The sequence below is a fragment of the Eurytemora carolleeae genome, unplaced genomic scaffold, assembly GCF_000591075.1.
Source record: "Eurytemora carolleeae unplaced genomic scaffold, Eaff_2.0 scaffold542, whole genome shotgun sequence".
NCBI lineage: Eukaryota > Metazoa > Arthropoda > Copepoda > Calanoida > Temoridae > Eurytemora > Eurytemora carolleeae.
The window spans coordinates 60,845-77,324 of NW_019396535.1; the positions used below are offsets into that span (position 1 = coordinate 60,845).

Below are 16,480 nucleotides of genomic sequence, written 5' to 3' on the forward strand. Positions count from 1 at the left end.
GACTCTGTAATGGTCCCCCAGCCAATAAAAAGTTATTAATTCTCTTTATAGCAAGTTCTTGCACAAATTTTAGCCTTTTAGTTTGTCTTTTCCTGCGGTGGGCTGCGACCATTAACCAATAATAATTTAGTAATTTTCAGATTTCCATGTTTAAAATTTTTTTTAATTTTAATAAACATAAACGAATCAACAAGGATTGGGCCCGGTGAGGTCCCACAAAGCGTTCAGTTTTATTGGATCTAATTTCAGATTTACTGATTTTTAAATTTATTGATTTTTTTAAATTTTAATAAATATAAACGAATCCAACAAGGATTGGGCCCGGTGAGGTCCCACAAAGCGTTCAGTTTTATTGGATCTAATTTCAGATTTACTGATGTAGGAAATCCGTGACCATTACTGAAATTCTTGTTGATGTTGAATTCCAATAATATTTCAGGTTTCCACTCAGCTCTTCCACTTGAAGTTCATGGATCCGGATATAACCAGATGCAGATGATTTCTAATTCTAAGGTAAAAATATCACTTGTGAAGATCATGGATCCGGATATAACCAGGTGCAGATGATTTCTAATTCTAAGGTAAAGCTATCACTTGTGAAGATCATGGATCCGGATATAACCAGGTGCAGATGATTTCTAATTCTAAGGTAAAATGTAGTCTTCACTGGTTCTTTTGAAATACCCAGTCGACCTCTGTGCAGCTGTAGTAATTTGTTTAATATACGAAGCAAAGATAGGATGAAGTAACAGCATAGTAAAGACCAAGAGCAGTTTGTCATGAAACTGCTACTAGACTATCTTTTTATCTATCCATAAATCAGTGTCCGTTTTTCTGTCTGTCTATTTATCTATCTATCTATCTATATGTCAGTCTATCTATCTAGCTGTTCTAACTGCTCCAAAACTATCTATCTATCTATCTATCTATATAGGCTGAGAAGCTATCCCTGGACTGTATTCTTGTGGAGCAGCGTAGCTTAGACCTAGAGCAGTTCTGTCATGAAACTGCTACCAGATTGTGTGCTGCTGCCAACAAGAAGTTCTGGTTCTGTAATGATTATGATGTTGAGGTATTAGAATAATGATAACTAGCAAAGGTAACCGGCGTTACCCGTGGAATTTGTTTAAATCGAATATAAAAAAAATCCGATTTCTGAAGAAAAAATATTTGATTTTTTTAGCCTATGTTACTCCCAGGGTACCCATGAGTTTTCGTTAAAAATCAGCCAATTTGGTCCAGTCGTTAGGCCAGTTTTAGCTAACATACATACATTACTTACATAAAAATGTATGAGCGAAGAGCTTTATTTAGATTTATATATATATATGTTAGCATAGCAGGCAAAACGGCTGGACCGAATTGGCTGAATTTTTTTAGGTTATTCGTGAGCTCAAAAACGAATTTTTTTCGAAATCTAAATTTTTTAAATTTTATTTCATAATAAAGCTCTTCGCTCATATATTTTTATGTAAGTAATGTATGTATGTTAGCTATAACTGGCCTAACGACTGGACCAAATTGGCTGATATATACAAAGATATATATATGAGCGAAGGGCTTAATATAGATAATACGATAATCATATGAGGAAAAAAATCTAATAATGATAAAATGCCTATAATGATAATAATACTAACAATACTAATAATGCTAATAATGATAATAATGATAATAATACCAACAATGCTATTAATGCTAATAATGATGATAATAAATAATGATAATAATTATTTATAATAATATTTTTTTGTTTAAACACAGTGACTTTTTTCCTATTGATAAAATATTTTCAAATGGAAATCCACCAAGAGATTTATAAGTTAAACGAAGACGACAGCTAAAACGAAACCTCAAGGGAGGGGGAGTGGGGTATGTTACTTTCCTCTTTGAAATAGATTTAAAATACAAAAATATTGTCCTTAAAATTGAAGTTATATTTTTATTTCAAGATGGTTGACGTTGATCCTGTCTCTGGTGATGTTATTGTTGTTGCTGTTGTACTAATCCAGGTGGAACATCTTTTAAAAGAAATAAATTTCTTGAAAATGTTCTCTAAATCAATTCTTTGACAACCTGACCTGCATTCCCTAGTTCATTTCTGCATAAGCTTTACTTTACATTACATAGTTCATTTAAGCATAAATTTTATAAAAAGAAGAAATTTGCATGAACTGTACACTTTGAACTTTGTACAGTGTACACTTTCAACAGTGTACACTTTGAACTCCTTTTCAGACTCAAAGGGACTGAACAAATCTTCTATTCTAATCTATGTTCTGTGGTGGGGAGGGGGGGTGGAATAATTATTTTTGTTAGACTTTTAAGCTCCTTCTGATAATTCTGCCTTTGTGTCCTCCCAAATTGTTAAATTTAAACTAGCGTACAAAACCTTAAAATCATGCCATATGGTTGAAATATTGTTATGAAGGTATAGAGGAGGTTGATGAAGTTCTATATTTTTATCTAATCCATCTGTCTATTCATTTACCTAGGCTGCCATTCTCACCAAATCTCATTCTCAGAAGTTTAATGTTTCATCTTTATCCAGGAAACAGTATCAGGTACAATATATTCATTCATTCATTTATTCATTCATTCATTTATTCATTCATTCATTCATTTATTCATCCAATTCATCTTTTTTACTATTTCATTCATTCATTCTTTTGTTAATTCATCCTATCTGTTTTATTTAATTCATTTTTTCATTCATTCTCTAGTGTTCAATCATTTATTCATTCCAGTCATTCATTCATCCTTTCATTTATTTGTTAATTCATTCATTTATTTATGTATTTTTTATTCATTCTTGCATTAATTCATCCTTTCCTCCTTCCTCTTATTTAGTCATTCATTCATTAATAATCTTATTAGTCAATTCATTTTCTCCTTCTTTCTTTATTCCTTAGCTTATTTCTAGATTTGTCTAGGAATTAAGCAAGATTTTTAATTTTTAATTGAGTATTTGAGTACTTCCTCATGGTTTTCCTCTATTTTTAAAGTTCAATATTTATTTTTAAAATTATATCGTTGAGAATTATTAGAGAAGGTCTTTCTACCGGGCATTAATGGCCCGGCACTATTGAGCATAATGTCGTCCTTGAAGAGATTATAAGCCAAGTAAAAACAAACAAGAAAACGGTCCATGTAACATTTTTCGATTTAAAAGATGCATTTGGTTCGGTGCCGAACCCTCTCATCATACATATCCTCAAAAGGTTTAATGTTCCCTGCAGAAATTCAGCTTTATATCAACACCCCGTATAATAATCAACTTTCTCGTGTATTTACGGACAAATTCTCTTCTGATGGGTTTCCCTTTAAAAGAGGAGTATTTCAAGGTGACACATTTAGTCCCATCATATTATTCTACAGAGTAAGAATGATTGTGGATTTAATCTGAATGAAGAGAAAATTATTACTCTGCCATATGCTCACGATTTTTGCCTGATAACAACAGATCTGAGAAAACATCAAAATATTCAAAATGAAATAAAATCCAAGATTGAAAGTATGGGAATGAGATTAAAACCAGCTAAACGTAGAACATTTTCCATCAGATCAGGTGTACCTAGTAGAATAAACTTTACTCTTGGTGAAACTGAAATTCCAAATATATTTCAAGAAGAGCTGAAATTCCGTTGAAAACTTCTATTTCCTACTGGTAAACTTAGTGATCCGTTCGATTACATCAAGAGTGAATTTGAAACAAAACTTATTAATTTAAATGCACTTCTTTTTCGTATGAATATAAAGTCTGGATCTACAAACATTATTTCATTCCTTCTATTCGATTTTTGCTCACTGTTCATACAATATCACAGAGTCATCTGAAGAAACTAGATACATTCACCGATAAATTTGTGAAAAAATGGACTGGATTACCACCCTGTGCAACAAATACTGCTCTACACTTGAAACCTGGCCTAGACATCACTTCAATATCCACCCTGTACAAAACAACTATGACATACACTAGGCTAAGAATACACTAGGATAAGAATACTGGGTGATGAAACAGTTAACTCTGCCTTACAATCTAAATTAGACAGGGAAAAAAATTGGCTCCGCAAAATTTCCATCACAGACTTTGCAGAAAAAATGTTTCAACAAACCACATTATTGACTGATTTTTGATGTATGCCGACATCCCGTCCCATATCCTTCCAGGGGGAGGTAATGTTCCCCCCCCACACCTCCTTGTGACCGCAGAGAAACCAGATCTAGTAATTATCTATAGAACGGAGGAAAAGATGGATATTTTTGAGCTTACTGTCCCATTGGAAACAAATATCAAAAATGCCAACGCTCAAAAGATGAACAAGTATGAACATTTTATCATAGATATAACAACTAGGAATGTGTCTGTTCACCCTTTTGAAATCGGCTCAAGAGGATATATCTCACCATCAAATAAAGCAAATCTAAAGGAACTGCATAAGTTCTGTAAACCCATTCAAAGCAATGTGCGAAAATCTATCGAGCCTTGCAGTGGTGTCATCGTACCACATTTTTAGAACACGAAAAACGCTAGACTGGGACCAAGAAACTCCATTTCTGAAAACCACCTCTGAATAACTAAATTATGCTAAAAGTCTTGTAATGCACCTGTTTTTTTGGCAAACCCTGTCAATTATAAAATGCGATAGCCAGAGCTTGAGTATAAGCATTAAATTATAAACTTTTATATTGTTTAATGTAATTTTGCTTTAGACAAATATAAATGATGAATATATTTTAAAATTATTTTTAATGTTTGAATATTCTATTTCAGGCGAGCTTTAAATTTTGCTGGAACATTGACTCAGGGCAATATTTTCTTGTTGACAGTGATCCTCTCAAAGATATAAATGGGTTTAAGGTGAGTAACATTTGCAGTACAGCAAGGTGTATTTTTTTTATGAAAAATCATTTCCTCCCCCTTCTTTGGAAGTGATATTTTCCCTCCAGATGTTTCGTATGGTTGCATGGAGGGCAAACAATTTTTATGAGTCTTATCTCGCTGAATTAGGGAAGAAAAAATATTTTTCAGGTAAAAACTGCATTTTGATATTTCTCCTTATTTGAAAATATACACCCCTGCTGTTTTAGTACAGTACAGTACAGTACAGTACAGTACAGTACAGTACAGTACAGTATCAATGTTATGTTAAAGGGACTTAAAGCTCCTCAATGTTATGTTAAAGGGACTTAAAGCTCTTCAATGTTATGTTAAAGGGACTATTCTGTTTATGTCTGGATTGGTATGTCAGATTCACATCTGTACCCTGTAATATTTTCTCTGACAACAGAAGAAGATGTATTTGCGTATTTTCTGAATGTCCGAGAACTCGAGTGTACACTCTCGGAGGCACTTAATTTTCATCCAGAAGAATACAGATATATATCCGTCGTTGATTTTCGACGAATAGTCAGGGTATCTATTTGAATTGGACATGCCAGTCCCCCCCTCCCCCCTCCCACAGGAAACCATTAGACAAAGAAATCATGAACAATCTATATGTAGTTTTGCTAAACTTTTAAAGTTCCCTTTAAAAGTCTCATTCTCAGTATTTAACCTTTTGTTCATATGATTCCTTTAAGCTGCCAAATTTTTGCATTTATTTATCCTAAAAGTATTTTTCTATGTAGTATGTAAATATATATTTAATTTACAGCATTTTTTGTTTTATCTACAGTATATTATTAATGGTAAGACAACACCGATTGTTGTCTTACCATTAATAATATTCTTTTAAGTTTGAACAATAATATTTTGGCAAGACTCTGTAATGGTAAAGTTGATAAAATCCCAGAAAATTCAGTGATCTAAGTTCGCGCCCAAGGCGGGAATCAGGAAAATGAAAACGTAATTTTAAGGAAGATGCCTTTTTGAGGAAAATACGTTACAGGTACCACGCTCCTCTGACCCTTTAGTAAAAGTAAATTCAACCTTAAGTCTGACCACGTCAACCTTGTTGCACCGGCTAACTGTGATTTCTACAAAAATTTTTAATAATTTGTAGTAGAGCAAAGGTAACATAACTTGAATGTCTATCTTGATCATGTCTAGAGATCCACGCAAGCGCATTAGGTAATAACTTGAATGTCTATCATGATCATGTCTAGAGATCCATGCATCGCATTAAAGGTAACATAACTTGAATGTCTATCATGGGTAATGTTACATCGTCTATACGCAACATCCCCCCTACTGAACTTCCGACCTACTAACTTTCCGACCTACTGCAATATCGGACCTACGTCAGCTGTTTATTTTTGTATTATTTGAGGGTTAGGTTAGGTTAAGACAATTTCAGGGCCGAGCACTGCGGCTAGGACAGGCTAGGGGGCCGAGCGCCGCGGCTAGGACAGGCTAGGGGGCCGGGCGCTGCGGCCATAAGTCCATATCGCAGCTGTAAAACCACNTAAATGTCCATCATAATCATGTCCAGAGATCCACGCATGCGCCTTTTAGCCAAGTTATCAATCAATCGTCTTAATGACCAAAGGAATGATGTTTATTCTCCGTTCCTCCAGAACAATCAAATTAAATGTTAATATTTAGGAAAATCTGAGATTATCAATAATCTTTAAATCTTAATGAATGAAAATTATTTTATTCAACAGAAAAAAAAACAGTTAGATATTTATTTTTATGAAAAAGTAAAAAGTAAAAACACACCATTGAATAATTAATGATTTTAATACTTAACCCTGAAGTTCAAAAGGAGTGGTTCGTTTTATAAAACGATCGTTTCTTTCCAAAAACGAAACAATTGATTTTAGAGTATTGCTGAATTTGAATTATGTGATTATGTCAACTTTGCCTTTGAAAAAACTCGCCACAGGCCAAAATTTGGAGCTTGTGTTCAAAGAGAAGAAATCATCACAAATAACTTAATTTGTATTTATAATATATATTTCTTTTTAATGTATGACCCAGAAAAAAATATTTTTTTTAATAGTTTTGAATAGTTTTTAATAATTATTAAATCTTTTATTGAATTAAATGTATAAATAAAACTAAAGGATGGAACTATAATGACTTTTAATATCATGTGCAGCAGGTTTTAGATTTGCTATTTTCCTGGAATAAAGGATTTACTTTGTAAAGATTTTTGAAATAGCAAAGAAAGTTCACAAGACCAAGAATGAACAATATCTGTAAAGTTGTCTCTGATGTCTCATCTCTGAGTGGTTACCCTGTACACAGACAAAAAGGAAGTTTTATTGTGCAAAAAATTAAGGATTTTGTAATAAAAATGTCATATTTTGAATATTAAAAATAACACATTTGATTTTAAAAGTACAGAATTATGAGAGCTTTGAATAGTAAGTCTCTCCTTTTTAGATTGTTAACATGATCAAACATTAAATCACGAAGATTTTTTGCAGATTTTCTGGAATTTTTATTAAAAAGACGACATTTGAAGAATTTAAAGAAATCTGCGAACAAATTCTTAAAAAATAAGAGATAGATCATGATACGTTGCAACACACATAAGATAAATTCTGAAGTGAAAGTTTAACTGACAAATATCTTAATCATTGACTTTTTGTGAATGTCTTTTTAAAATTAAAATCAGCCTTAGAAAAAATCCCCCTTCTTAGATTATTAACATATCATTAACATGTTATTTACAGGTCATAACACGATGCAACACAGTGGTAAATATGGGGATTTTGACACAAAACAGTGCTGGGTTTCTTCATAGATAAATAGGGTGTTTTGCACAATTAGTTGCGCGTTTTCGCACTGCTTAATTTGTGTTGCACAAAATTGTGCATTCATTCGAAGTAGAGATGATTTTTGGCACAATATTGCCCAAGATTAAGTAATTTAATTCTATAGAGAATGTTTAAATGACAATTATTTTTGGCAATGACTTTTTCTGCAAGTCTTCACTGATAAAAGTACAAATTCACAGGTTCAAGCCAAAAGTTTACTGGTGTGATTCAAATTACTTTTCTGATCTGAGCCAAAAAGTTGGATTTTCACTGATCTGAGCCAAAAAGTTGGATTTTCACTGATATGAGCCAAAAATCCTGCCGAACCTCTGTCTTCCCTTGAAACTGAGCTGAGACCTCAGCATTCTTTGCTCATCATCTTGCCTAAAAATATTCATTGCTGAAAATTCGCTTTATATAAATGGCAAAATATTTTTAATTCAATTCTTACCCTGGGTTTGCTGGTAGTCCTATAACCATGGAGCGTCTAAATTCATAGTTAAACAGTTTTTCTTCAAAAAATAAATTTTAATTCAAAGAGAATTCTAGTTTTTTTCTTCATATTTTAATTGGCCTGGCTGTTTGTCAATCCCAATGGATAAAGAATGTTTTTATCAATTTAAAAGAAACTTTGCCTTTGTTTTTTTTTGATTAACTTTCCTAATTGCTTTAGCCCACGTGGTTCCTAACCATATAACCTTGACCAGGCAGATTAGGCAGGTCAGGTGGCAGTATCCTAAATGTAAATAATTACATCAAAAATATATTTAATTTTAAAAAATTATGGAAATGTAAAAATAAAATTTTTGCAAAATAAAAAGTTCAAGTGTAAAATATTTATTTTTAAATAGATGCTTTTAATGATAATACAAACAATAACTTATTACGTTTGGAGACCGTTTCGGAGTTTTCGTTTTATCTAATTTTTAACATAAGTTGTTTCTTTTCAGTTGTATTGAACAGTTTTTCTGATCTATATACTGTTAAAATCAGCTTTATTTAATATCTATTATGATCTTCTGTTATGATCAGCTGTGTTAATCAGCTGTATTGAACAGCTGTGTTAATCAGCTGTTTACCTGGAACAACTGAGAAGACAACCACTACGCAAAGGTTCCCAGCAATCTCAAATGCAGTGAGGAGCAGCCAAGGCATGTACAGGTGAGGGAGCTGTACATAAAGTTATTAAAGGGATTGTGTATGAAAAATAAATGAGACAAAGAATGAATCCGAATCAAGACTCTTTAACATTACCCTTAAAAGCTTGGTTCTGATCAAGAATTGGCTAGATATTCCTGCTTTTTTCTTTAAAAATTGATTGTTTACTTATAAATTGGTCCGTTGATGAACTGACATGATTGATTGATAAATTGATTGATTTATAAATTGATTAATTGATGAACTAATTGATTAATAGCTGAATTAAATAATTAATGAACCGTTTAGTTGATTGATAAATAAATTGATTGATGTATTTATTTATAAATTGATTGATGGATAAGTTGATTGATAACTTAATGTATTGATTGATTGATTGATTGATTGACTTGAAGCTACCTGACAAGATGAACATGCTAAAACTCCTAAGAGAACAGAAGCTGCTGCATTAGCTGCCATTGTAATCATCTCCAGGTTTTTCATTAAAATCACAGATTTATAATTCTGCTTAGACTCCAGCCTTAGTCATAATTTGGGTTTAGAATCTATAAATTAATAATTTTAATTATTTTTGCATGTTTCGGGATCTAACACTTAACTTTAATCTTAATTAGAATTTAGAACAAGATTATGAACTAGAACAAGATTAAGAACTAGAACAAAATTAAGAAGATTAAGAACTAGAACAAGATTAAGAACTAGAACAAGATTATGAATCAGAACAAGATTAAGAACTAGAACAAGATTATGAATCAGAACAAGATTAAGAACTATAACAAGATTATGAATCAGAACAAGATTAAGAACTATAACAAGATTATGAGTCAGAACAAGATTAAGAACAACTATAGTTGAGAACCATTTTTGGGGGGTCAAGTGACCCTCCATGTAAAGACGGCAATTTACAACGGTACCCTTGAAACCTTTATCTGATCAAGGTATAAGAAAATGTCATTTTTCATGGTGTTAAATTTTGGTAATTCCTATATGTTTTCCTGCAGTAGAAATGCGCAGTCATCTTATGGATACCGTTTAGCCTCGGGCATTGCCATCTATACATGGTGGGTCATACAGTCCCTTCAACTTGAAATTAACAATTCATATCATTTACAAACTATTTCAATCTTTTTATATAAGATTCTATTCTCATTCCTATCTTCAAAGTCCTTGAGGTATTGGGACTTTTTCGGCCGATCACTGCATACATTGTTTTTTAATGAAATCTGAATTTAAAAACAGGGATTTGTATTTGTTTTATATATAAAAAATTTGATTAAAAATAAAAGAGAATCTAAATAAAAAAATCATCAAATTTATTAAAAAATAAAATTATTTAAAAAAAACTTCTCAAAAAATTGATTTTTTAATAAAAAAATTCAAATTTTTAATTTTTAATAAAATAAATAAAAAATGTTCCTGAAGTCCTGGAATGTAAAATTGGAATCTATACATTGCTCGCGTCTTCTCTCTAAACAATTGGTAACATTCTGTTAAAACCATTGCAATGTTCGATCTGTCAAACTGTTGATAGAATCTTTTAAAACATTGATAGAATCTCATAAATCTTGAATAAAGTCCTTTATCAGAATTTAATAAAAACATAAAACTACTTTGATGGGATCATTAACAAGAATCTCATAAAAAGAGTTTACATAAAATGAAACCTAAATGGAATCTGTTTTAATTTAAATTTGATACAATTTGTTAGAATCTCTTCATGATTAATACTTTGATAAACTCAAAAAAAAAACTTTTAATAAAATTTAAACAGAAATTTCTAGGTTCTCTATCTTACCTACAGCTATTTATAGGTTCGTTCTCTATCTTACATTAAGCTATTTATAGGTTCTGTATCTTACCTTAAGCTATTTCTAGGTTCTCTATGTTACCTAAAGCTATTTATAGGTTTTCTATGCTATCTAACGCTATTTCTTTATTCTCTATGTTACCTAAAGCTATTTCCAGGTTCTCTATGTTACCTTAAGCTATTTATAGGTTTGCTATGCTATCTAAAGCTATTTCTATATTCTCTATGTTACCTAAATCTATTTCTAGGTTCTCAATGTTACCTTAAGCTATTTCTAGGTTCTCTATGTTACCTAAATCTATTTCTAGGTTCTGTATGTGACCTAAAGCTATTTATAGGTTTTTTATGCTATATAAAGCTATTTCTAAGTTCTCTATATTACCTAAAACTATTTCTAGGTTCTCTATGTTACTTGAAGTTATTTCTAGGCTTTCTATGCTATCTAAAGCTATTTCTAAGTTCTCTTCGTTCCCTATAGCTATTTCTAGGTTCTCTATGTTACCTAAAGTTATTTCTAGGTTTTCTATGTTACTTAAAGTTATGTCTAGGTTTACCTAAAGCTATTTCTAGGTTCTCTATGTTAGCTTAAAGTTTTGTCTAGTTTTACCTAAAGCTATTTCTAGGTTCTCTATGTTACTTAAAGTTATGTCTAGGTTTTACCTAAAGCTATTTCTAGGTTCTCTATGGTGTGGTTAAGAACCCCTCTCCAGTAATCCTCTGGTAGTTCAGACAGTGCTCGGCTGAAATCCTCCCGTAAACCCATTATCTACAAAATTTAACTTTAAAAGGAATGTTTCCACTTTTTATATGAATACAACACGCACCTCTGACCCTTTAGTAAAAGTAAATTCAACCTAAAGTCTGACCACGTCAACCTTGTTGCACCGGCTAGTCCTATTGAGTGTAAGCTTTATTAACCCAATGTCCGGGCGATACAGTACAAACTGGGACCGGAAAGGTTGACCCGGCTCGGAAATTCAAATGTACTACGGCTGCCCGTGACCCAAGTGTTTGCAATTAGAATCACAATTGAACGTTCTATGGGTCAAAACCATAAAATTTTCGGTACAATATTCATACTGTTTTCTTTAAAAGATTTTTAAATATATTTCTGAAATATATTTAATTGTTTATAAAGATTTATTTTTACTTATAACTAGAAAGAACATATTATCACAATTTTTAAAGTTATGTATTCAAAATCAATCTTAAAGGGACTCTAAGCGTTATTTAAAGTGCAAAGATCGAAATGCCCGATTCACAACGATACCATTGACACCTTCATCTGATCAATAATGTGGAGGATATTGTCGTTTTTCTAGGTTTAAAAGTGATTAATTTTGATAATTTCTTTCTACTTCCCTGCAGTAGAAATGCGCAAGTCATTTTCGTAGAGAAACATACAATAAAAAATAATCAGTTTTCATGGGGAGGGGGGGTCACTTAAAATTACGCTTACAATCCCTTTAAAGATGTCCTGTAGGGCCAGAATGAACGAAACTTTTCTTGTACATTTTCGCCATTTATTATTGGAAAAAATATTTTGACGTTTAATCTAAATAAAAACTCATAAACACTATTGTTTGTGCACTTCTAGTAATCTCTACAGCCTTGAATAAATTAAAAAAATTAAGAATTTTCCAACTTTTCCCAGTTTTAGTGACTGCTTTGCTAATTAGGGCGCATTGTGCCTTGTTAAAACTACTTGAAATTGCATCTTTAACTTGTATTCAACTTTAATGCAAAACATTATTTTTTTACTGCGGTCTATTCGTTCTGTTTGAGTTGAGTAGATAAGTACAGATGAGCATCGTTGTTGTTAACGAACACAATTTGACGTGAACGATGGTGTTGTTCAGGAAAAAAAGTTACGATGAAAAAACGACTTTGATCGTTAAGAGAACAATTAAAGAAACGAATTAAATGGGTCGTTTTCACAAACGATAAACGTATGAAATGGAAAAAGCCGAAAGCGCTCATCTTTAAAAGATAATTACTGGACTAAAAATTTCGTTTCTGTTTACGGCCTAAACGAAGTAAAAACGAAAACGATGGGTAAAACCGGTTTTTGAGTTATTTTGTTTTACATCTTCTGCCAGAGTAATGTTTTTTAAAGCTTTATAAAAGCAAACTTATAGAGAATACAATATCAATATATGATTAAAATGATGTCTTAGATTTTTGTAAACTAAAAATATTCTGAAAATTCAAAAACCTAAACGGAACTGTAAGCAAGGAAGATATCCTCTTATTTATAGCATCAAAAGTGTTTAATTCTGATAATTTACCAATATGTTTCTTAAGTAAAAATGCGTTATTGACTTTTTAGTCACAACTAAAGATAATTAGGTTTCAAACAAACAAAGCCATTGTGAATTGGATCCATTTATTTGAATTCAAAGTCATTTTTTAAATAACGTCTTAAGTTCGTTTAAACGTTAATAAAAATGCTGCCCATCTGTAAACTGTATACTGGACAATGTCCATCTCTAAACTGTATACTGGACAATATCCATCTCTAAACTGTATACTGGACAATGTCCATCTCTAAACTGTATAATAAAAATGCTGCCCATCTGTAAACTGTATACTGGACAACGTCCATCTCTAAACTGTATACTGGACAATGTCCATCTCTAAACTGTATACTGGACAATATCCATCTCTAAACTGTATACTGGACAATGTCCATCTCTAAACTGTATAATGGACAATCAATCTCTAAGCTGTATACTGGACAATGTCCATCTCTAAATTGTATACTGGACAATGTTCATCTCTAAACTGTATACTGGACAATGTCCATCTCTAAACTGTATACCGGACAATGTTCATCTGTAAACTGTATACTGGACAATGTCCATCTCTAAATTGTATACTGGACAATGTTCATCTCTTAACTGTATACTTGACAATGTCCATCTCTAAACTGTATACCGGACAATGTCCATCTGTAAACTGTATACTGGACAATGTCCATATCTAAACTGTATACTTGACAATGTCCATCTCTAAACTGTTTAATGGACAATGATCATCTCTAAACTGTTTACTGGACAATGTTCATATCTAAACTGTATACTGGACAATGTCCATCTCTAAACTGTAAACAATGCCCATCTCTAACTGTATACAGGACAATGTCCATTTCTAAACTGTAAACAATTCCCATCTCTAACTGTATACTGGACAATGTCAATCTCTAAAATGTAAACAATGCCCATCTCTAAACTGTATACTGGACAATGTCCATCTCTAAACTGTATACTGGACAATGTCCATCTCTAAACTGTATACTGGACAATCCATCTCTAAACTGTAAACAATGTCCATCTCTAAACTGTATACTAGACAATGTCCACTTCTAAACTGTATACTGGACAATGCCCATCTCTAACTGTATACTGGACAATGTGAGTGGACAAAAATGTAATGCAACACACATTCTTCAAATAGTTTTCCAGCAGGATGAGCACTAAGAAGTCCACTGTCCAGGGTGTCTCAAGAAAAGGACAAGAACTTAGCAGTCCACTGTGCAGGGTGTCTAAAAGAAACGGATAAGCATCAAGCAGTTCAGGGTGTCTCAAGAAACGGATAAGCACTGTGCAGGGTGTCTCAAGAAAATGATAAGCACTGAGCAAGAACTAAGAAGCAGTCCACTGTGCAGAGTGCAGTCACAAGAAAAGGAAACACACTAAGCAGTCCACTGTGCAGGGTGTCTCAAGAAAATGATAAGCAATGAGCAGTCCACTGTGCAGGGTGTCTCAAGAAATTGATTAGCACTGAGCAGTCCACTGTGCAGGGTGTCGCAAGAAAATAAGCACTGAGCAGTCAACTGTGCAGGGTGTTTTAAGAAAAAAACACCTCCTCCCCCTAGAAACAAATTCACACGCCATGTTTTTCTAACTTTTTGTATTTGTTATTCCTTAATTTCAAAACGTTTGCTAGTAAAACACTTTTCTCTTGGATTGCAGCTTGGAGATTAAAATAGAGATTAAGCTTGGAGATTAAAAATAGAGATTAAGCTTGGAGATTAAAAATAGAGATTAAGCTTGGAGGTTTAAAATAGAGATTAAGCTTGGAGGTTTAAAATAGAGATTAAGCTTGGAGGTTTAAAATAGAGATTAAGCTTGGAGATTAAAAATAGAGATTAAGCTTGGAGATTAAAAATAGAGATTATATTTTAAAATATTCTTTTGTTCAAGTTCAATCCTAGAACTAAATCTGATGAGAGGGGATAAAAAGAATTGTTACCCTATTTGAAATTATAAATATAATACTATAACTTTTTTAATAAAAGATCCCAATCATCCCCCATATAATACTTTTGATCTGAAAGATATTAAGAAAATCAAGAATACTCAATTTAATACTTAATTCTATGAAACGTTTTTTTATAGCTTTCTCTATTTGTTTGAATAGATGTATCTCAATATGATAACAACTATACCTGTCTCTTAAAGGGACCGTTCACTTATTTGGATAATTTGAGGGTAAACTGAATAGCCACTAGCCATTCATTGGGGTTAGTCTTAATTTTCAAAGACAACTGTGGTCTGAGAAAAAGCCGATTCATCATTCGGAATTCCAGCGCAAAGGAATTATAACTTTGCATTTACATTTTTGATGCTTTTTGTCTATATAGTCATGGATTTAAAATTTTTTGATTACAATCCCCATGATTTATCGAAGAGCTAGTTGGAGTCTAGGAACCGGTTTCTCTAGAGTTGGAGTCTAGGAACCGGTTTTTCTAGAGTTGGAGTCTAGGAACCGGTTTCTCTAGAGTTGGAGTCTAGGAACCGGTTTCTCTAGAGTTGAAATCTAGGAACCGGTTTCTCTAGAGTTGAAATCTAGGAACCGGTTTCTCTAGAGTTGAAATCTAGGAACTGGTTTCTCTAGAGTTGAAATCTAGGAACCGGTTTCTCTAGAGTTGGAGTCTAGGACCCGGTTTCTCTAGAGTTGAAATCTAGGAACCGGTATCTCTAGAGTTGAAATCTAGGAACCGGTTTCTCTGAGAGAGAAAGTGAGAAAGTGAGACTAATATTAATGAATAGCTAATAGGCTGATTAGTCTACCATGAAATTACCAAAATAAGTGAACGGTCCCCTAAATGATTAGATAGATATATTTCACACTTTATTAGTTTATGCTTTTTTGTTCTAACAACTATTTTACCTGTCTCCATTCTATAAGATAGTTGCTAACTACTTGATCAGCTGTTAGACATTCTAATCCGTTTAACATTCTAAAAACAAATACAAGGAAAATACATTGCTAAATACCTTCAATCCAGGGGCGTATTCAGGGGGGGGATGTTCCTAAAAAAATGTTTCTTTCCTTACAGTTAAATTACTTTTAGCTTTCATTTTAAACTGTTTTCTTTCAACACGTCCCACCCACAACATTCTTGTTAGCATGCTATATTTACAAAAATATGAATATTCTGACAATCATGATTTTTGTTTTCCAAAGTACAAAAAAGAATATTTTATTTTCAAAAAATTTTAATTCTTAATTCAAATTACAATCATAAAGAGCATTGATTAAATCTGTAGAAAGTACATAAAATAATTCAAAACAAAAATTCTGCTGAAAACATATTTTGTCTTTTGTTTTCCTTTCTCGCTTTGCTTGGCTTATTATTGGCTTGTGCTTGGCTTATTATTGGCTTGTGCTCTTGGCCTGACGCAGACTAGAGCTCTCACCCCATCAATTTGAATATATTTGTTTCCTGAACATTGCTGGAATTTTTTACAAAACTTTGAATCCTTCCAACCCCCACTTTCATGACCATTCCTTAAT

The 16,480-nt window shown here is 32.4% G+C and overlaps 2 protein-coding genes across 3 annotated transcripts; one reads left to right on the top strand and one right to left on the bottom strand.

Annotated features, from left to right (window-relative positions):
- The first annotated feature begins 441 nt into the window (after nucleotides 1–441).
- Nucleotides 442–4,987, top strand: LOC111705015 (uncharacterized). Of its 2 annotated transcripts, none has more exons than XM_023477441.1 (5): nucleotides 442–513; nucleotides 935–1,072; nucleotides 1,953–2,012; nucleotides 2,496–2,564; nucleotides 4,778–4,954. In XM_023477441.1, exons 1-5 carry the CDS (start codon nucleotides 490–492, stop codon nucleotides 4,937–4,939), a joined length of 453 nt encoding a protein of 150 aa, XP_023333209.1. In that variant the 5' UTR covers nucleotides 442–489; the 3' UTR covers nucleotides 4,940–4,954. The 2 variants fall into 2 exon arrangements, with proteins under 2 accessions (XP_023333209.1, XP_023333210.1); XM_023477442.1 differs by lacking the exon at nucleotides 442–513 and adding an exon at nucleotides 606–649 and having other exon boundaries at nucleotides 4,778–4,987.
- A 2,208-nt stretch (nucleotides 4,988–7,195) lies between these two features.
- Nucleotides 7,196–15,952, bottom strand: LOC111705028 (uncharacterized). Its single transcript, XM_023477456.1, has 9 exons — nucleotides 15,854–15,952; nucleotides 11,339–11,444; nucleotides 10,288–10,339; nucleotides 10,024–10,068; nucleotides 9,271–9,391; nucleotides 8,793–8,883; nucleotides 8,374–8,449; nucleotides 8,165–8,200; nucleotides 7,196–8,097 (listed from the first exon to the last, which is right to left on the bottom strand). The coding sequence occupies exons 1-9, from the start codon at nucleotides 15,920–15,922 to the stop codon at nucleotides 8,010–8,012; spliced, it is 684 nt and encodes a 227-aa protein (XP_023333224.1). The 5' UTR covers nucleotides 15,923–15,952; the 3' UTR covers nucleotides 7,196–8,009.
- Between the last annotated feature and the right edge of the window lie 528 nt (nucleotides 15,953–16,480).

Bases quoted from the DNA above. Each gene is read 5' to 3' on its own strand.
- LOC111705028 (XM_023477456.1), bottom strand. From the start codon at position 15,922: ATGTTAAACGGATTAGAATGTCTAACAGCTGATCAAGTAGTTAGCAAC. The intron at 8,450-8,792 runs GTAAACAGCTGA...ATTTACATTTAG, and splicing joins TGTCTTCTCAGTTGTTCCAG to GATACTGCCACCTGACCTGC. The intron at 8,098-8,164 runs GTAAGAATTGAA...GAATATTTTTAG, and splicing joins GGACTACCAGCAAACCCAGG to GCAAGATGATGAGCAAAGAA.
- LOC111705015 (XM_023477441.1), top strand. From the start codon at position 490: ATGCAGATGATTTCTAATTCTAAG. The intron at 514-934 runs GTAAAAATATCA...CTATCTATATAG, and splicing joins AGATGATTTCTAATTCTAAG to GCTGAGAAGCTATCCCTGGA. The intron at 2,565-4,777 runs GTACAATATATT...ATTCTATTTCAG, and splicing joins TATCCAGGAAACAGTATCAG to GCGAGCTTTAAATTTTGCTG.